The sequence below is a fragment of the Engystomops pustulosus genome, chromosome 5, assembly GCF_040894005.1.
Source record: "Engystomops pustulosus chromosome 5, aEngPut4.maternal, whole genome shotgun sequence".
In the NCBI taxonomy this organism is placed as follows: domain Eukaryota; kingdom Metazoa; phylum Chordata; class Amphibia; order Anura; family Leptodactylidae; genus Engystomops; species Engystomops pustulosus.
The window spans coordinates 57,283,562-57,305,972 of record NC_092415.1 but is presented as its reverse complement, the minus strand read 5'-3'; the positions used below and the strand labels follow the sequence as shown (position 1 = coordinate 57,305,972).

At 41.6% G+C, this 22,411-nt stretch overlaps 1 protein-coding gene across 1 annotated transcript in view; it reads right to left on the bottom strand.

Annotated features, from left to right (window-relative positions):
• The window catches only part of LAMA3 (laminin subunit alpha 3), a 156,764-nt gene extending 138,706 nt beyond the window's left edge, over positions 1-18,058 (bottom strand). Inside the window, exons 1-4 of the mRNA XM_072152048.1 lie at positions 17,537-18,058; positions 8,397-8,549; positions 2,235-2,352; positions 712-830 (exon numbers count right to left, since the gene is read on the bottom strand). Coding sequence (XP_072008149.1) covers positions 712-830; positions 2,235-2,352; positions 8,397-8,549; positions 17,537-17,800 — 654 coding nt within the window. The 5' untranslated portion in view covers positions 17,801-18,058. The remainder of the gene's footprint in view (positions 1-711; positions 831-2,234; positions 2,353-8,396; positions 8,550-17,536) is intronic.
• Between the last annotated feature and the right edge of the window lie 4,353 nt (positions 18,059-22,411).

The window sequence follows — 22,411 nt, the reverse complement described above, 5'->3', positions numbered from 1 at the left end:
AGACCACTAGAACGGGGGGCTAATAAAGTCCGACGTGTCCCAGTCAGACACCCCCCCCCCCCATTACCAGAGCAGCCGGTCGCGCATGGTTGGCCTGCCCGGTTCATCTCTATAGAGCTGACAGCGTTGCTGGGGACTAACTTGTTTCATCGGAAAACCCATTTAATGGGCCCCTGCAAGGTCCTAAGCAGGAGATCCAGTGATAATGCAGCTATGTCCAAACTTTCCCACTCCGACTGTAGTCCCAAACAGTGAAGGATATGTCGCTTTAAAATAGCTCTGAGCTCAGTACGTCCTGGACTACCTTGGACTACAGCGGGAGACATCAAGTCTTGTCTGGTGTACTTTGTGCTGGGGTAATGGTCTGGGTGCCAACAGAAAAGGTACCACCTTTGGCACCTATGCCATAGGTTTGCCACCATTGTGCTAGGTGGAAACTTAGCTTCTATAACTCACCCTCCCCTCTGCATAGAAATTCTATGTCATCTGACACCACAGTAGGCTTCAGTCCATCTTGCTAGAAAAGCAGAATTCCGGGGAAATTTCAGAGCAAAAGCAGGTAAGGAAGGAAATTCGGAGGAGGACGACAAAGTTTCTTGTATTCACTTGTACTATTAATTTATGCAAAGTTATTTAAAAAGTCAGTGACCATGTATCAGTTATTCATTGCAATAAGAACAAAACAATGATCTATCTTCACAATAAACTTACCTCTCCATTTTCGAGTGGAACAATCCGTGAGTACTCTGTTGTGCAGACAACATCATCATCTCTAGTAATGGGCTGCTTTGCATCCTTCCCAAAATGTAGGAAGCAGTCTTGTTTGGAATCTGGAAAGTAAGCTCACCTCATTAAACATCAGTTCAATATAGTGTCATACAATAGTGTGCAATAATGAGAAGAGATCCATATCAAAGATTCTGTTGCTGGTTGCCCACATAGCCCTATGTGCAAATTATTATGGCTACGTTCTATTCTGGGGTAAAATCTAATGTTTATGTCTGCACCAAAAATTTGATATGAACCCTTCATGCAACTAATTATCGCATCTAATTACTACAACTAATTTTTCCTCTCATTATACTATGTGAAGAGCCATAGGGGTTGTTGTTTTTGTCCTTTCTGCCTTCTAAAAGTCATAACCTTGTATGTTTTTCATTCACAAAGCCATGTCATATTTATTTAGAAGCTGTTACACTTTCTTGGGTGGAATGGCAAAGAAACATTAAAATAACAGCTGATATATGTTTTTATGATATTTACTGATAAATTACCTTTAGGACACTTGCACATGAACGTGTTAGGTTCGTGGAAACAGATCCATGTGATGATCACAGTGCAGTGGACAGGAGTCCTTGCGTTATATATTGATATGTGATGCAAGGAGCACTTGTCTGCTGGCTGAAAAGCATCACTAATGGGATTTTTTTTTGTTGCTTGTGTTTTTTTTTTACTTTGGAAGGAGATAGGGCAGGTCAGCGCCCATTCCTATAATTGACTTCAGTGGTTACAGCTTCTGGTCACTACATGGAGCCAACTATTAAGCCTACAGATATTGATAGCCTCTTTAAGGATCTCTGTTGCTAAAGAGATCCAGCAGGGGCTTGTCTCTCTCAGGTTGAAGAAAACATGCGCAGTTATGATGGAGTAAAGGATTTCTCACTCTGTTGAGGAAGCATTAGGTGTCAGTACAGAAATAAGAACTTCTGTACTCCAAGTGCAAACAGGATTAATATTTGATCCTCTTACACCAGCTATTATAGTTATATTCTCATTAACAAGGCTTTCACACTTTAAGCCCTCCTTTCTCTTTGATGTACCATTATACAGTCCTTCTGTCATGATAAAACCATGTGGCTTGTCACCGTGTGAATAATGAAGAACAGAAGATGAGGATTTTACCTGCATTCCACATAAACAAGGGACAGAAATTAGTAGCTCAAGGTGTAGGAGAACACCAAGCCCTACGCAGGCAACATGCCAAGAAATTCCTCCTGGATTACTGGACTTGAAGGTTCAACACCTGCACTACAGAACAACTTCTTCTCAAGTCAAGATTCAGGTTTAAGTACATATACAGTATTTTGGTATAAGATCTAAAATTATTAGACTCTGTTTTTGAGCATGACCTAGAGCAGATGTATTATATCATACCCTATGGTCACTTTTCTAGGCTGACATCATTGGCTTATTACAAATGTAATACAAACCTAAAGTAAAAAAAAAAAACTTACTAGCAAAATATTGCCAAGGCATGTAAGTGCTTCCAAAGTCAACTGATCTCTCAAGTACCCAAAGATCAGGACGCGGGGAGTTAGCAAATTTGATGAGGACATACGCAACATGGAAAACCTGGTGATACAACCATAAAGATAATAAATAGAAGGCAATAGTTAACATATTGTATAGAGGGTAATATATGTACATGGAGGTTGTCCGATTGGTAAACATTTTTATGAAACATTCTATATGAAGTAAAAATGAAAAAGACTAATACTCATTTTACCGATCTCCCAGAATTCACATTATTATGCTCCGTTGTCACCATGCCCTCTCAACACATACCAGCAAGATAATCATCAGTATTCCTTTAGGTATGACCTTTTTTTAACAAGTCCTCAAATCTATTGGATTGAGGTATCCCTCTTGTCTTAATCCACCTTTGCGCTCTACTTTTTCATGTTGTGTGAAAAAAATTATGTTCACACAGTTCAATGAAGACAATAGGTTTCTGGAGTTTGTTCTCTGTTTTACAATTTTAGAAATAGGCTTCTGTGAAAGCAAATTAATTAAAAATTTTAATGAACTTTTTGGAGCACAGTAATTGTCATGTGTCTGTACTAGGTCATTGACCTTTCCTAAGAACGAACATTTGTACAACACTGTGAATGTCATCTTTAGCTTGGACTTTATCTCGACAAATCACCCCTTGGTTGACTACCAAGTTAAATAAATTAATAATTTATTAATAATTTTCACTTCACCATGTCACGGCTTTGAGAAGAGGTCCACCAGCATTCCCTGAATTTTTAAATCTTCAACTTTATTCCATTATATTAAAAGCACAGTAATGAATAAGGAAGGTCTCTCCGATTGGATCATGTCAACCGCTTTTTACCTTCTGTGCACACTATGCTTTTAATATAATGGAATAAAAGTTGAAGATTTTAAAATTCCAGTCAGGCTGGTGGACACCTTCTCCACACATATTTACCTGTAACGGCCTAGCGATTGTCCTGCCTCTGTGTCTTTGACCTTGCATTTGTGTCCTGTGCTCTACATCTGAACTCACCTTATGGTGAGCTGTATCTATTTTTTTTGCTTTTGTTGTAATGGCTTCCCTTTTCATAGCTACATAGCTAGTACTATCTAGTACAATAAAAATAAACTACACATACTCAACTATACTCCTGTTCACCTAGATTCTGGCGCTGGTCTCCTTTAATCTTGACATGGCCCTTGTGTGATGCCACCTCCCTCCCCCAGAATGGGAGTGGGAGGTGACATCACGCATGAGGCATGAATAATTATCAGCCCGGAGCACCAGGCATCACATCCCCACACTCCGGGTTCCTTTTAATGACTTTTTTTCAGGCGATCTTTCACGATTAAAGAAGAGAAGTGCTGGGATAGCAATGAAGCGGCATATAGGTGAGTATTTGTAGTTTATTTTTGCTTTACTTGAGTGGTAGACTTCTTTTAAGCCCTTACTTCAAAGAGATGAATGAAGCAAGAGCTACATGTGAACCTGCTACTCCACTAATATAGATTTTTATTCCCTTAACGCTGTATGATTAAGCTTCAAAAGTAGCCATCAGCTATAAACATATAACTGACCCAGATTTATCAAACTGGCTGCATCAGTTTTATAAGGGCAATTTGTTTTTGTTTTTTTTTTCCACAACATTTGAGATGAATTCATTTAACACCAGTGAATAGGGCATTCTACAGTTATTACCGCTCCTGACCTTCTAGTATGTTCTCCTCCTGCCAGATCATAACTATTTACTACGGCTGGGCATTTACTACTGCTGTTTGGCATAAAGAAACCTATGAGCTCATCGGAGAAAAATTCATTTTTTTTTTTTATTTTAACAAAGTGAGACGTTAAAAACTAGTGGGTATTGCCAGTCCAAGTCTGAATGAAGCTAACGCAAAGTAAAGAGGTACATCAACAGCAACAAAAACAAGCTGCGTACAAGAAACCACAAGACTTGGCATTACACAGCATAGACTTTTATCTAAAGCCTGTAGTCATTATTGTGTGTGTGCCTCCGTCATAACCACTCCCATGTCAGTGGCTGGAGGGGCATGCCAAAGACATACACCTATACAACCAGTGATTCAGATTTCATACAAAAATGACTTCATGGCCCCCTCCATCCCCTGAAAGCCAGCAGGACACAGGGCGTCATAGGAAGTCCAGAGTCTTGCTGCCGCCAGTTGACCAAGGGAAGTAGTCCTGCTCATCATTATTGGCACCCATGAAGTTTAAAAAACAACTGTAAAGTATAAAAAACTTTTGCCTAACTCTGAACTAAGCTAAAATAACAATTCTCTAATTCAATCTCATTAGCTATCTGCAACCATTTGCCTGCTAACAGGGGTTTTACCTTGTCCCCTAACTGCACTCTCTTACTTTGTTTTGCTTGGCAACCATGTAGCAGAGCTGGCTGTGTGTTGCATACATGTAGCAGTGCTGGCTGTGTTGCATGCATGTAGCAGAGCTGACTGGAAATTCAGTGTCCTACTTGGCTGGGTTGCTTGTGCACGTTCATCTGAAAGCCTTCAGTGCTCTGGACTCACTACCCTTAGCTAATGTCACAACCAGGAAGTGCCGCCTTCTTCAGGAATGGCTAAGAGAATTTTACAGATAGGGCTGATAGATATATCAGGCTGAATCTAAGGCTAAAAAGAAGTCAGAAGCATGACATAGGTGTTGTTGGAATTGTTGTCAAAGGCTCTTTCCAGATGTGCTAATGCCATTTTTTGTCAGGTAACTTTACAGTTACGCTTTAAGTACATAATGTGGAATATCTCCTGAAAATAATGAATCAAACAGTTTTTTGGAAATAGAGCTTTTATGTAAAATACAGAAGAGCAAGAACTAAATAATAACTTAAAACAAAAAAACAATAGGACAGAAAAATAGACAAACCTAAAGCTTTCTGTGTCACTAGTATTGGCATCCATTATATTAAATTATTATGGAAACACATTTAGACTCGCCTGTGGTAATTCACAAATGAAAATGTTCTGTGGACAATAGAACTTTTTGCCAATGCCAAGAAACAGTTTGCTCACAGACAATGAAGCTTATAAGGAAAGGACCATACCAACGGTTAAGCATGGTGGAGGATCCATAATGCTATTGGACTGTATTGCTGCGTTTGGAACTGGAGGGCTTGACCATATCACAGGAATCATGAAATCAGGGAATTATCAAGAGATTTTATAACAAAAAGTCCTACTAGTGGTCCTAAACATGGTTGGAGTCAAAGATCACAGGTCCTCCAGAAAGACAATGCCCCAAAGCACACATGAAATTTCAGTTAAAAAACAATCTTTTATTACTAAATACTAAAGATTTTAGGACCCAACTTTAGTACATTTTCATTTATTTCTAAAGATATTGGTTATCTAAGAAAAATGAAGGGGTGCCAATAATGGTGAGCAGAACTGTAATATGGGGGACCCTAATAGGGCTTACCCTGGTGCCACTCTTTAACGTAAATTGCCCATGTACCTTTACTGTCTTAATAATATTCCCTGAATGTTCATCAATTGATTCATCATACCTGAAGCTTTGTTTAGTGCTGTGTTCAGACTCTCTAGTCTCTTTGTCTACATGTCTATGCACTGATAAATAGGAGGGACCTGTAGGTGAAGATTATGACTCATCCTGCTCCCCCCTCCCACCTCCCCATGTAAGTCAGTGAGAGGGAATGAGAGAGAAAAAACACACTAGAGGCTACCATTAGGGTGGACTGAAGGAGTGAGAAACAGGAAGTTATGTAGAGATTTAGAATGCAGCATGGGGAGAATAATGATAGGCTGTAGCTCTCACAGGAGGCAAAGACACAGGTACATATACATGCACAGACCCGTCTAACTGAAGAGATTTATTGAAAAGTGGCCAATCCCTTTAATGGCTAACCTTATTAATGGCAAAAAAATGGCAAAAGATGACAGTTTTCTGGTCATCTTCACTTGACCGTAAAATAGATTTGTCATCGATAAACAGGTGAGATTTCACATAAAAGAGGCTAGAAAGGATATATTAAACCCAACCTGAGGAGGTAACTATCAAGATGCCATGTAGGATGCCATGTAGGATGCCCTGTTGGATAACTACACGTGTCATTTCTTCACTGTCACTGATAAGCCTGTTATACATTTCTGTAATTGGTTAACTCTCAATCCCAATATAACAAAACTAAGGCCTCTTGTACACAAACTTGTGCTAACTAGTGCGAGCACACAGCCGGCTGCATGAGAGGAGGGGTGAGTGCTCCTCACCCCTCCGTGCGCCATAAAAAGCCGAAAGGCCACAAATTATGAGGCCAGAACACATCCCCCATAACGGTTGTGTGCATGAGGAATAAACTTGGACCAGACCAGCACCAGCATCTACATTTACTGATTATAACTTTGTAATGAATTGTGTGATAGTAAAACACTAAGATGAGAGCAATGTTAGCGTTCACTCCTTGCACTGAATGAAAACTTATCAAGGATAAAGTACTAAGGTCAGTCCCAGTCTACTTCTCGTTTCCTATGATGAGCCATATCCTGGGGAAAGATTACAGCCTGGCAACCAGTACACAGCAACATGTACCATGTTACATAGCATTTCAATGGCATGTAACATTAAATATTTCTTGTTTGCTAAATCCTATAAAATAGGTTTAATACAGCAGCATCACAGTCATATCTACAGAAACATATTTATTGTTTATCATGCCTACAGAATCTTTTCTATCATAAAGTACCTACAACATACAGGGGGTTATTAATCATATGCCGGTGCTCTTTAAGCAGGGGCACATCCAGCGACTCTTCACATGTGAAAAGCGAGGGACTGGAACGCCCTGCGCCTGACCAATCCCCCGCCGGTCACGCCCCTCCCTTCACGCCTCTCCCAATATAGTTGTTCTCTCCTGGCCTTAACACTTACATCAGGAATAGAACAGACATTTAAAGAAAATTTCATATTTTTCCCAAATTCTTAGTAAAAAATATTCAGCACATTGATAAAATTGTACCAAGGTATTATATAATTTTATCACGACTCCGTATCAACCACAATGGTCTCCGATTCCAACTTCACAGCCCTGCAACATACAGGGGCACATTTACTTACCCGTCACATTGCGTCCGCCGATCCGGAATATCCGACCAGGATTCTGAGCTGCCGCAATTCACTTACAGCGTGCTTCCGATTTCTTGAATTTGTCACTTTCCTGCTGAGGTCCGCTGAAGTTCACCTTCTTCTTCCTGGTGTATGTGAGTGCTGATCTTGCGGCACAATTTGAATTGTAAATTCCGCGGTTTGTCCGAATCAGTTGGGTTGTCCTATGGCCACGCCCCCCATTTGTGTCGCATGCAAGTCGACATCGATGCGCCACAATCCGATCGCGTGCGCCAAATACCCTGTGCTATTCAGGGCAATATTCAAGGAAATATTCGGGAAACCCGATGGAAATGCATCAGACGGACCCTTAGTAAATGTGCCCCACGGTATAATTCATCATTCATACCTACAGAAACCTGTTTATCCTACCTACAACATACAATATCTATCATACCTAAAACATACACAGCCATACTTATCAACCCTATAGAAGCACATCTATTTTTCTATTAAACCATTGAGTAGCAAATCAAATATATAGTAACATATCTATGATGTACAGCTTATATGTATCCTGTACATACTGTGCCATGCATATAATTGCATTTCTATCATACAAATGTAGCATATCATACATACAGAAACACAATCGTACATACAGCATCATACCCCTTGCAGCTAAGCAAATCATATTTACAACATGAAGCACTGCACTTTACTTTATTACTACTCAGACATTTACACATTCTTATTGATTTTTGAGTCAATATTGTAATTAGTGATATTAATGACCTTCACATTCCATTGATGCTGAAGAAATGACTCATAATCAAAACTTCAACAGTTAATCATTATTTCAGCCATGAACAAAACTACTGCAGTAACCAGAAGAAAGAGTTGCTGAAGGTTTATTATTTGGACATTTGGTGATAAGGTGGTGGACATGGCACCACTCTACTCCCCCATCAGCACCACGGACAGAGGTTGAGGCATGGAAAGCTGACGGGTGATTGACATGAAGTAAGAAATGAACACTGCTTACCTGCCCAAGGTCAATAGTGACATTGACTTCATTGTATTTTAAGCCCAGGGATAATGGGGGGCTTTGCCACCATCGCTCTGTGCCATCAATAGCATTGGAAGCAGGATGTGCTTTATTAGGGTCAGAAGAGTCACAGAAATCACAAGACTGCCCCTAAGAGAAGAAACACAATAATAAAACATCTATCACAGATGGAGCAGACATTTATGTACAAATTGTCAACCATCCACTAATGTAACAAATAGAGAGTCCAAATGTTCAACTGAGAAATAATAGAAGAAGATCACATACCTACAAATCAAAAAGTGTGTAATGAATAATGTGGCACAAGGCATGTAGAATAGTTTTCTATGGTACTGAGCTAGAAATTAGCTGGCATTTGTGATCTGTGCAGAAGTGTAGACCTGACTGTTTTATGCATTTCCATTGAGTCACTGACTGGAAATGCAACATTTGTGTGCATGAGGGCTTACCATGATAAGGTTTACTAAACGACGAGATATCATAGTATCATAGTATATAAGGCTGGAAAAAGACAAGTCCATCAAGTCCAACCTTTAAGAATTGAATAAATGTTTTATCCCCATAACCCGTGATATTTTTTCTCTCCAGAAAGGCATCCAGGCCTCTCTTGAACATGTACATAGAGCCCGCCATAACAACCTCCTGCGAAACATGCAATTTAGAATTTTTTTTTGTTTCAGACTTATTAAAATGGCAACACTCATATGGACTTGAACTCATATGGACTTGAACTCATATGGACTTGAACTAGCACACAGATGGGGCTTTAAGATGTGACATTCTGATCACATACTGCTGGTTACAATGAATAGGCGTTCAGAGAACACTTTAGTATTGAGACAACAATGGCAGGAAACATCTTAGAGAATATAGAAAAATAGCAAATTCAATGGGGAAGATTTATCAAGCTGCCTAAGAGCTAGAATGTGCTTAGTTGCCAATTGCAACCAATTACAGCTCCCCTTTAAAATATTCATTAGCACTGGTAAAGTGAAAGCTGAGCTGTAATTGGTTGCTATGGGCAATCTCCCCCAATGTGTATCAGGTACATTAAGAAGCTATCAAGAATGACATGGAGAGAAAAAATATTGCATGTGAATGTCACAGGTACGAAGTCCGAAGACAACAAAGGTCTTTGTGTGACCCCCAGGTTGGCCTGTCACCAGAAGGCAGGATTTCTGTAGCACGGCGGGCACACGTCATCACTGGGGAGAGGAGGAGGGGGTGAGCGCCATAGAGAAGGGCACGGCGTCCTATCTTTCTCCCACCTACGGAACGCTATTCCCGTACGGCGCCGTGTGCCCACTGCCGTCTGTGGGGAGCGTATATCCGACGTATATACATCACCCATATAGCAGTGGGAATGCAGCCTAACTGTTACGTAATGTACTATGCAATGCCTATTGGGACCTGTCACCAGTGAAATTCTGCCTTCTGGTGACAGGTTCCCTTTAAAAGTTCTTATAAATCAATTCATTTCAAAAGATTATGCTAAAAAAATACATTTTCCAAACTATGTACATAACAGGAGCACATTTATAGTAACTGTGTACAATAAAATAGTATTTTTAACCAATAGCCAATCACAGCACAGCTTTATATTCAGATGTTGGAAACTGATGTGCTGGGACTGGATACTGTAGAGAACAAACAGTTTTCATAAATCCTATGACTAGTAGAGGTCATTCATTACACCCTGAGATCATCTATAGACCTTGTGGGGTTGGTCTCTGAGCAAAGTCTTATAAAAGTACAAAAGATAAAACAGAACTATGCAGAAGAGAAAGCTGGAAGTGTCCAATTTCCAATGTTTGACAAGAAAAGCCGCCTCTCTGTATTATTATAGTGACTACATGATCAGACATGATAACTCTAAAAGCAGAAAATTCGGCTCATAAAACATCAGACTGTGTAGGGTGAGATTATCAGGAACAATCCTCCAGCCAACAAAAATACCTTTACCTCATGAGTCAAAATGTAATAACCTTATCTGTTTTACCCAAATAGCTTTAACATTCCGACACAGACACACAGCGCAGACTTATCCATGCGTCACAGCTTTATATGGCAAACCTGGCATTAGTGTTGGATCACTGCTGCAGAAATAAGATATATCCTGAGCACGGTTTTCAGTGGAGACAGGAATAACAGCAGCCTCATTTAATTCCACTAGGATATCTGCAATTTTTGCTCATTAATGTACGTACGCTCTGCACCCCAAACAGAAATGTAGATAATATTGCTAATTTATTAAACATGAAAAACAGAAATATCACATGGTCATAAATATTCAGATATTTTGCTGTGACACTTATATTTAACACACATGCTGTCCATTTCCTTATTATGTTCCTTGAGATGGTTGTACTCCTCCATTGGAGTCCAGCTGTATTTCATGTAACTGATTGGACTTCATTAGGAAAGGCAAACACCTGCCTAAAACCTCATAGCTCACAGTGCATGTCAGAGCACATGAGAATCATAAGGGTGATGCCACAAATGGCGTTTTGAACCCGCTTTTGGTCCGTTTTTAAGCAGTCCGTTAAAAAACGCATGCGTTTTTTGAAAACGCATGCGTTTTTTGAAAACGCATCCGTTTTTGACAGGTTTTACCAATTATCTTCATTAAAATGGTAAAAAAAGGGATGCGTTTTTAAAAAAACCGCAAGCGTTTAAAAAGAAACGGATGCGTTTTTTAACGGACTGCTTTAAAATGGACCAAAAATGGGTTCAAACGCCATGTGTGGCATCACCCTTAAGTATAAGAAACTGCCCAAGGAGCTCAAAGCCAAAATTGTGGCAAGGCACAATTTCTGCACATTTCTGCACAATTTTTTTTAAAACGCATCCGTTTTTTTGAAAACAAATGCGTTTTTGTCCGTTTTTCCGAAATTGCGCATTAAAAAAGGACAAAAACGGATGCAATTTCAAAAAAACTGATGCGTTTTTTAACGCATGCGTTTTTAACGATGTGAAAACGCACTAAAACGGCCCAAAAACTGCCTAAAAACGCCACGTGTGTCTTCACCCTAAGAGTGTCTATGACGATTGTAGAGGTTGGTATACTACCCAAAAATAACACCAGGAGTATAAATACCACCAAGCAGGAAATATATTCTTTGCAGTCCAATGGGGTGTTACCATTAGATCATTGTTATCTGTGATCTATACACTCACCGGCCACTTTATTAGGTACACCTGTCCAACTGCTCGTTAACACTTAATTTCTAATCAGCCAATCACATGGCGGCAACTCAGTGCATTTAGGCATGTAGACATGGTCAAGACAATCTCCTGCAGTTCAAACCGAGCATCAGTATGGGGAAGAAAGGTGATTTGAGTGCCTTTGAACGTGGCATGGTTGTTGGTGCCAGAAAGGCTGGTCTGAGTATTTCAGAAACTGCTGATCTACTGGGATTTTCAGTGAGCGGCAGTTCTGTGGGCAGAAATGCCTTGTTGATGCCAGAAGTCAGAGGAGAATGGGCAGACTGGTTCGAGCTGAACGCACAGTACGTCGAACTTTGAGGCAGATGGGCTACAGCAGCAGAAGACCACACCGGGTGCCACTCCTTTCAGCTAACAACAGGAAACTGAGGCTACAATTTGCACAAGCTCATCGAAATTGGACAGTAGAAGAAAAACATTGCCTGGTCTGATGAGTCTCGATTTCTGCTGCGACATTCGGATGGTAGGGTCAGAATTTGCTGTCAACAACATGAAAGCATGGATCCATCCTGCCTTGTATCAACGGTTCAGGCTGGTGGTGTTTTGGTGTGGGAATATTTTCTTGGCACTCTTTGGGCCCCTTGGTACAAATTGAGCATCGTTGCAACGCCACAGCCTACCTGAGTATTTTTGCTGACCATGTCCATCCCTTTATGACCACAATGTACCCAACATCTGATGGCTACTTTCAGCAGGATAATGCGCCATGTCATAAAGCTGGAATCATCTCAGACTGGTTTCTTGAACATGACAATGAGTTCACTGTACTCAAATGGCCTCCACAGTCACCAGATCTCAATCCAATAGAGCATCTTTGGGATGTGGTGGAACGGGAGATTCGCATCATGGATGTGCAGTCGACAAATCTGCGGCAACTGTGTGATGCCATCATGTCAATATGGACCAAAATCTCTGAGGAATGCTTCCAGCACCTTGTTGAATCTATGCCACGAAGAATTGAGGCAGTTCTGAAGGCAAAAGGGGGTCCAACCCGTTACTAGCATGGTGTACCTAATAAAGTGGCCGGTGAGTGTATATAAGATTAGTAGGGAAGCCCCGGCCCACTCTGAGGGGGAAGGGGGGGTCTGGGGACTGGCATCAGCCCTGACTCGCTCTGTGGGGGGTCTGGGGCCAGCGTCAGCCTCGGCCTGCTCTGCGGAGGGTCTGGTCTGGTGACAGCCCCGGCCCACTCTGTGAGTAGTCTGGGGCTGGTCTCAACACCGACCCACTCTGTGGGGGGTCTGGGGCCGGCATCAGACAGGGCCCGCTCTGTGGGGGGTCTAGAGCCAACGTCAGCCTTGGAGTTCTGTGGAGGGTCTGGTCCGGGGCCGACGTCAGCCCCAGTCCACTCTGTGGGTAGTCTGGGGCCGGCGTCAGCCCAGGCCCGCTCTGTGGGGGGTATGGGACTGGCTAGGAACTTTGTGGTGTTCATTTTAAGCGGTATTTGTGTAGAAAAGCAGCCACTGCTTATCACCTGCCACATACAATTCCAACAGTGACATGGTGGTGGCAGCATCATGCTATGGGGGTGTTTTTCTGCTTCAGGGACAGGATGACATGTTGCAATTGAAGAAAAGATAAATGCAGCCAAGTACAGAAATATCCTGGATGAAAACCTCTGGACCTCAAACTGTGTCACCTTCCAACAAGACAATGACTCTAAGCACCCTGCTAAAATAACAAAGCAAAGGCTTCAGAACAACTCTGTGACCATTCTTGATTGTCCCAGCCACAGTCCTAACCTAAACCCAATTGAGCATCTCTGGAGAGACATGAAAATGGCGTCACCATCCAACATTCACCATCCAACCTGAAGAAACTGGAGAGGATCTGCAAGGAAGAGGCAGAGAATCCCCAAATCCAGGAGTGAAAAACTTGCTGCATCATTCCCAAGAAGACTCATGACTGTACTAGCTCCAAAGGTGCTTCTACTCAATACTGAGCAACGGGTCTGAATACTTTTGACCATATGATATTTTAGTTTTTCCTGTTTAAAACATAAACATAAAGTAAAAACAACCACATTTCTGTTTTTCTGTCAAGATGAGGTGCAGAGTGTACATTAATGAGAAAAAAGGACATTTTTTATCTTACCAATTAACTGCAATGAAACAAAGAGTGAAAAATTTAAAGGGGTCTGACTACTTTCCGTACCCACTGGGGCAGATTTATCAAGCTGTCTGAAAGTCAGAATATTTGCTGGTGCACGGCATGTGCTGCTTATAAGCCCTATCCCAAGTGGTAGGTTTCCTTTAAACAAGAAGAAAAGAACACATGCCTTATGTGAACACTGAAAGGAATTTAGTATATGGAGAAGAAGTATCTGATGTATAGATGATTGTACATTTCTGTCTATATACTTTTTTTATCTCATTTAGTAATTCCTGCAAATTCTCCATTTCCAAAGGATCACTAAATATATCATCTTCTGCTGCAGCAGAAAAACAAACAGGTAACACCTATTTGGGTTGTGATGGAACATGTTTGCATTTAGTCAACCTGTTTCTGGCCCCAAGCACACACGACAACACACCTCACACAGCCAGGACATGGAAAACTGCACCTGTCTCACTCACTATGTAACATAACCAGGGAAGGACACCCCTGTACTGTCAGTATAACCCCATATATTACCTGAAACACCTCAGTATTGTCAGTATAATCCCATATATTACCTGAAACACCTCAGTACTGTCAGTATAATCCCAAATACGTAGTACCTGAAACTCCCCTGTACTGTCAGTATAATCCCATATATTACCTGAAACTGCCCTGTTCTGTCAGTATAACCTCATATATTACCTGAAACTGCCCTGTTCTGTCAGTATAACCCCATATATTACCTGAAACACCTCAGTACTGTCAGTATAATCCCAAATACGTAGTACCTGAAACTCCCCTGTTCTGTCAGTATAACCTCATATATTACCTGAAACTGCACTGTTCTCTCAGTATAATCCCATATATTACCTGAAACTCCCCTGTACTGCCAGTATAATCCCAAATACGTATGACAGGCGCATGTACTATCAACATGATCCAATATATTACCTGACAATCGCCTGTATTGTCAGTATAATCCAATATATTATATGAAACTTGTACTGTAAAAAAAATCCCATATATTACCATATATTTTACCATAAATGGTACCATATATTGGTAACCCCATATATTATTATAAACCCCACTGTATTGCTAGTGTAAACCCCATATAATACCATAAACCCCACTGTACTGCTAGTGTAAGCCCATTTATTACCATAAACTTCATAGTACTGCTAGTATATATAACCTTATTTATTACAATAAACCCCATTGTACTGCTAATGTGACAACATATATTACCATAAAAATCCTTGTGCTGCTACTGTAACCCCATATATTAACATTAACGCTATTGTACTCCTACTGTAACCCAATATATTACCATAAACCCCATTGTACTGCTAGTGTAACCCCATATATTACCATAAACCCCATTGTACTGCTAGTGTAACCCTATATTTTACCATAAACCCCATTGTACTGATAGTGTAACCCCATATATTACCATAAACCCCATTGTACTGCTAGTGTAACCCCATATGTTACCATAAACCCCATTGTAATGCTAGTGTAACCCCATATATTACCATAAACCTCATTGAACTGCTAGTGTAACCCCATATATTACCATAAACCCCATTGTACTGCTAGTGTAACCCCATATATTACCATAAACCCCATTGTAATGCTAGTGTAACCCCATATATTACCATAAACCCCATTGTACTGTTAGTGTAACCCCATATATTACCATAAACCCCATTGTAATGCTAGTGTAACCCCATATGTTACCATAAACCCCATTGTAATGCTAGTGTAACCCCATATATTACCATAAACCCCATTGTACTGCTAGTGTAACCCCAAATATTACCATAAAACCCATTGTAATGCTTGTGTAACCCTATATATTACCATAAACCCCATTGTAATGCTAGTGTAACCCCATATGTTACCATAAACCCCATTGTAATGCTAGTGTAACCCCATATATTACCATAAACCCCATTGTAATGCTAGTGTAACCCCATATATTACCATAAACCCCATTGTACTGGTAGTGTAACCCCATATATTACCATAAACCCAATTGTAATGCTTGTGTAACCCTATATATTACCATAAACCCCATTGTAATGCTAGTGTAACCCCATATATTACCATAAACCCCATTGTAATGCTAGTGTAACCCCATATATTACCATAAACCCCATTGTACTGTTAGTGTAACCCCATATATTACCATAAACCCCATTGTACTTCTACTGTAACCCAATATATTACCTCAAACCCCATCGTACTACTAGTCTAACCCTATATAATACCATTAACCTGCTTTGTACTTCTAGTGTAACCCCATATATTTACAGCCCCCATAGTGGTCTATTGAGAAAAGTCACAGTATGGTGAGCGAGCCAAGTGGCCAAACTGCACATTACGGAGCAGGTCCTATTCCTGCCCCTGATTATCTGAACAACCACTAATTTCATATGGACATGGACAGGGTGAGTGGTCCTTACATGACGATGTCCACCTGACCAAAACGGGCTGCAAACAGGGGATCACGGAGAACAGTCTTCATTAATATGGTGCCCCCTGCACTGCTCTGGAAGTGTGCACCGACTTTTTTTGGTGCAGCTTTAACATGGTTTATGGTCGAACTCTGCACAGGAACGCCCCTTTAGGTGCAGTTTGTGGCACTTTGTGGCACGTTGGGCATAGCCATGACACAATACTGCCGCAAACACTGTATAAACACATGTACAAGCAGTTTGCACGGCCTTTTCAGTGCAAAGTCAGACAGAAAACTGGTGCAAATGCCTTAATAAATGTGGGCCAATGTGCGTGTATAAATGTTTATGTACAAGTGTGTATTCATACCTGGATGTCAAGGTGGGCAGTATTTGTCAGTACAGTATATAATGTGAGTGTATGAATGTCTATGTACACGTGTGTATTTGTACCTGGATATCAGAGTGTACAGAATGTGTATGTACAGTATACAATGTGTGTATGAATATCTGTACACGTGTGTATTTGTACGTGGGTGTCACGGTGTGCAGGATGTGTATGTACAGTATATAATGTGTGTATGAATGTCTGTACACGTGTGTATTTATACCTGGATATCAGGGTGTACAGTGTGTATGTACAGTATATAATGTGTGTATGAATGTCTGTATGCGTGTGTATTTGTTCCTGGATATCTGGGTGTACAGTATGTGTATGTACAGTATATAATATGTGTATGAGTGTCTGTACACGTGTGTATTTATACCTGGATATCAGGGTGTACAGTATGTGTATGTACAGTATACAATGTGTGTATGAATATCTGTACATGTGTGTATTTGTACCTGGATATCTGGGTGTACAGTATGTGTATGTACAGTATATAATGTGTATATGAATGTCTGTACAGGTGTGTATTTGTACCTGGGTATCAGAGTGTACAGTATGTGTATGTACAGTATATAATGTGTGTATGAATGTCTGTACACGTGTGTATTTGTACCTGGATATCTGGGTGTACAGTATGTGTATGTACAGTATATGTTTGTATGAATGTCTGTACATGTGTGTATTTGTACCTGGATATCAGGGTGTGCAGTATGTGTATGTACAGTATATGTGTGTGTATGAATGTCTGTACACGTGTGTATTTGTACCTGGATATCAGAGTGTACAGTGTGTATGTACAGTATATGTGTGTATGAATGTCTGTACACGTGTGTATTTGTACCTGGATATCTGGGTGTACAGTATGTGTATGTACAGTATATAATGTGTGTATAATGTCTGTGCACGGTATATACATTATGTAAAACATGGCTGTGCATTACCTGGATGGTGTGCCCCTGGGTGGAGGACACCACTGGCCCTCCTACCAGCTTACAGTACAGGTCCACCCTGGGCTGGGTGCCCCCTGCGCCCCTCTCCTCCTCTCCGCAGGTCGCGGTTGCCCTGATCTTGGCTCCCTCTGCCAGGTTGAAGGAAGGAGGGTGCAGGCTAAATCCAGCGCTGGCGCCTCCAAACTCCTGCCCGTGCCCCCCGTGCAGCAGGACCAGCAGGAGCGCGGGTGGCAGCAGTGCCCCTGCCAGCACCATGGTCCTCCGGGTAACAGCGCTATCTCCCCGCAGCCATGTATCCCTGCTCCGTGCCGCTGTCAGTGCTGGAAAACAAAGCAACAGGGAGTGTGCCCTGTGCCCGGCCCCGGGTGTGTGCACGACACTCCCCCAGCAGTAACCTGCCCGCCCGGGTCACCTCAGCACAGGGGCGCCCTCTCAGGCTGCATCCTCCACACTCGTCCTGCAGGTGAATGCCCTCTATTGTCCCCTGTTATCAGCCACATCAGATTGGCAGAGGCTGACGGTCCTCTAAATAATAGTCTCTACTAATGTCTCAGCTATGAAAACTTCCAGAAATATTACTATATACATTCTGACCTGAGGGGGCGCCACCTGCTTACCACAAGGGTTCATCTTTGAAGGACTTCTACCATGTGATTTACTGATTGTCATCACTTACTTTCTCATTAAGTTCTCTAGGGAATAAATACGTTTTTCTATAATCCTGGAACGTCTGGATTCGTGTAAAAACAACTTTATTAAAATATGTAAATGAGCCAGAGAAAAGACATCAGTGGCATGTAGTACCTTACAGGTGATGATCTGCTCCATCAGGAAAGGACGTCATCACAATTTCTCCTGGCCTTGGTTTGTTTCTGTTGAATTCACCGCCAAATGTCTTCCACACCTTGCCGGACATCTCCACACTGCATCACTTACAGTATAATGAATTGGGTTCCTAAATATTTATTATCTGCACAGCACGACTGAACACACTTTTCCCCACATAAAACATCCTTTATGTATTCCCCCAATACAGCCCCAAACTCAGCTTATACTCAAGTAAAAAAAATATAGGTTTTACCAGGTTTTTGGGGCCTCGGCTTATACTTGGGTCGGCTTATACCGGAGTATATACGTTATATGATATATACAGCCGGGGTCTCTCTTCCAAGTAGATGGTATATACAGCCAGGGCCAGATCTGCAATGAGGCGGGGTGAAGCCCCTGCCCTCGGCGGCAGATTGCAGACCCTCTCTAGGGGCTGCGGGTCACTAAAAAAATCAATTATAATTACACGCAGAGAAGAGGACACGGATCTGAGGGGGAGTGCCAGGGCTGGAACCTTTTTGGCTAGCTTTGACATGAAAGCTCTTTATAACTCTATACCCCATGACATCGGATTTATGCTGCATGTATCTTCCTGAGTTCTAGGGGTATTCAATTCAATGATGATAATGAATTCCCCCTGTCTTTGTTAAATTTTGTGACTCAGCATGATTTCTTCACCTTTGATAGCAAATTCTACCACCAGCTAAGGGGAATGGCAATGGGGCGCCCTTGTGCTCCCACATATGCTAATCTATTCCTGACCTGGTGGGAGCAGGAATTTGTCCTCAAAGAAAATTTGGAATGTTTCAAATCTCATATCCTATTATGTATTGGATTTATAGATGACAATCTCATTTTGTGTGTCACACTTGCAGGGAAGTGTGGGAGAAAAGTCTCTTAGTCTCTGTGGACCCTCTGTACCACCGCAAGGGTTGGTAGTATGCTCATGGTGGCAGCCAAGGTAGCAAGCAGGACCATCCGAGCCTGGGATGACAGCAGAGTTGGTACACAGGATGGCACAGAAACGCTGGGACGGGTCACTGGAGTAGGAACCACAAACACGGACCACAGAGCAGGACACCGGGAAGGCAGGACCACGGGATGGCAGGACCGCCACAGGAATACAGAACCGCCACAGGAATACAGAACCGTCACAGGAATACAGGAAACCTAGGAACACTGGAGTACAGACACACAGAGGAATCCTGGAAACGCTGGAACACGAAGGAACATTTGGGAACACAGGAGGGCTTTCACTTCAGGGATAATGACTTGAAGATCCGGCAGGGGATGCTGGGAGCCGCCGGATTATATAACAGAGCCGGAAATGCCAGCGCCAATCAGAAGGGTGTTGGCCCTTTAAATCCAGAAGAGCCGGTGCGCGCCCTAGAGTCTGGGGATGGGCGCGGCCAGAAGCACCAGGAAGCAGGCTCGTAGACAGGTGAGTCCAGGAACGGGATAGAGGGGTACAGGTGTACCCGCGATCCGCGATATAGATCGCGGGGGCACCCGTGACATAGGTCCGGGCCAGGGGAGCCGGGGCGCACAATGGAACATGGGTGCACCCGCGATCCGAGACATGGATCGCTGGGTCACCCGTGACATTGTGTCAATGGTCTGTGGAAAGGTTCCAGGAATTTATGGTGATCCTCAAACCAACAATAATGGTCTTTTCCTGACGTCAGAAATTAATCCTGACAGAATTAAATTTTTAGACCTATTAGTGGGAAAGACCACTTTAGGGAAACTTAACACAAAGATCTTCAGGAAATCCCCAGCTACCAATTCTTTGGTCAATTGGAAGAGCTGGCACCCAAAAGCCGTCACAGCTGTCTGGGGTTTAAATAATCAGATCAGATATTGTGTAGTTCTGCTATAGTTAGAGAGAGCGTGTCTACATTTCCTGAGAATGGTGATGGTTAAATTGGTTGAGATTGTTGCCCACTGTTAATGTATCTGTGTAATAGATGTTAAATGTTCTATGAGCGGTCAAACTTATGGAAAATCAATAAAACATGCTTGCTTCCTTTAAATTACCTATTCTCTGCATGGAATATCATACAGTAGAGCTTTAGGTAGGGATTGGGAGTCATACCTGTTATCCTACTGAGTGATTGGTCATACTATGATAGTGACGTTCAGGAGCCACCTTGTTGAATTTGAGACTGCCAAAATGCATTCCAATGAGATTGTTTGCCTGGGGGAATTTTCACCGGGTAACCTTTCTAACTGGATCCCACTGTAGGTATACAGTGCAAGAAATATTGTTATTCATCCATATCTATTCATGTAGGGTTTAGTTAATTCTATGGAACAAATACCCAAGTAGCTATCTTCCCATAGATAATTTATTCTTACTCTGGACTTTTATACCCTGTAATATTCAATGCTATTTGTTTAAGATGTTCTGATCCAGTAATTATTGAATCACAGGTTGCTTGCTTGACAACACCACCTCTAAAAGGGGTTGAGATCTAACCTCTATACCAGAAGAGGGCAGACGGTGTGTCACCTGACGCTGCCTGGACGAGCCTCCATATTTGGAGACTCCTCCTTTTTTCCAATTGGCTGGCCTGTCTGGCTCACGCCCTGAATGGACAGGGTCTATTTTTTATAGGGAACGTGCACACACGCTGATGCACAGCCTCAACACTGCTGGAACACGCCGGCAGACACAGCTGAGACACAATAATTCACATTGTGGTTTGTCTGCATTAGTATCTTTCCTGGCCTAAACAGGTTCGCCAATTAACTGACGGGAGAAGGTCATATTAGGTTGAAATGTATGATCCTGATTACAGGTTCCTTTCAGTATGCTCTTTTTAGTTAATAATCATTTCTTCTATTTGAAGATATGATGGAATATTGTAGGTCAATATTGCTGGTTAAAAAATTGGAAAATGCATAAAAACCAAAGTCTACATATATGAATTCACAGTATACATCTTACGAAGATCCAACGGTGTAATGATTGATGAGGAAAATCCCCATATACTGCCATACTGTAGCATGGTAGTATATGGTAAGATCAATCAGACAACCTAGGGTTAAAGTACCCTATGGGTTCTGTTTAAAAAAATTATATAAAAAAAACCTAAAAATTCAAATCAACCCTCTTTCACTCATATGAATATAAATAAACAGTAAAAATCATAAAAATTTTAGGTATCACCACGTCCCAAAATCTATTTAACCCCGTAACTTTTTTTGCCATTTTGCAAACATATAAAATTCTATAAAAAGTGATCAAAAGGCCGTAAAAAATTATAAAATCTATACAAATTTCCATATCCCCGAGATCCCACAGACCCAAAGAATGAAGTAGACATTTCATTTGGGGCGCACAGTGAAAGCCCTAAAATCCAAGCCCATATGAAAACGGTACAAATGCATTTTTTCATCCAATTTTTTTCCTGCTTTCTAGTACATGGCATCGAATATTTAATACTGTCACTATGAAGTACTATTTGTTATGCAGAAAACAAGCCCTCACACAGCTCTTTACATGGAAAAATAAAAAAGTTATAGATTTTTTAAGGTGGGGAGTAAAAAATGGAAACGTGAAAACGAAAAAGGGCCTCGGCGTTAAGGGGCTAAGGGGCCGCATCGGTAACCAGCACTCGTACAGCACAAAAAGCAACCCCAGAAATTATAAATACAGCAATAAATACCACCCCAGAAACCAAATACTGCATTCAGAGCAGAAAATAATACTACAGAGAAGATAATAATACTGGATTTCCCCACCCCCAGTAGACAATAATAATACTGCAGACCCCCACAGCAGACAAATATAAAAAAAATATCAAAAATAATACTTGAGAGCCCCAGAGCAGACAAATAATACTGGAGACCTCCATATCAGACAAATAATGGACACCTCCATATCAGACCAATACTGGAGACCCCTAGAGCAGTAAATCCTCTCCTTCCCTGGATCCTCTTCTGCTTTCTGCACCACAATGCATCTTCTTCTCTCTGCTCCTCTGCTCTGTGTTCTGTGCTGGATAACAAGGTTTTAAATGGAAGGAGGCGAGA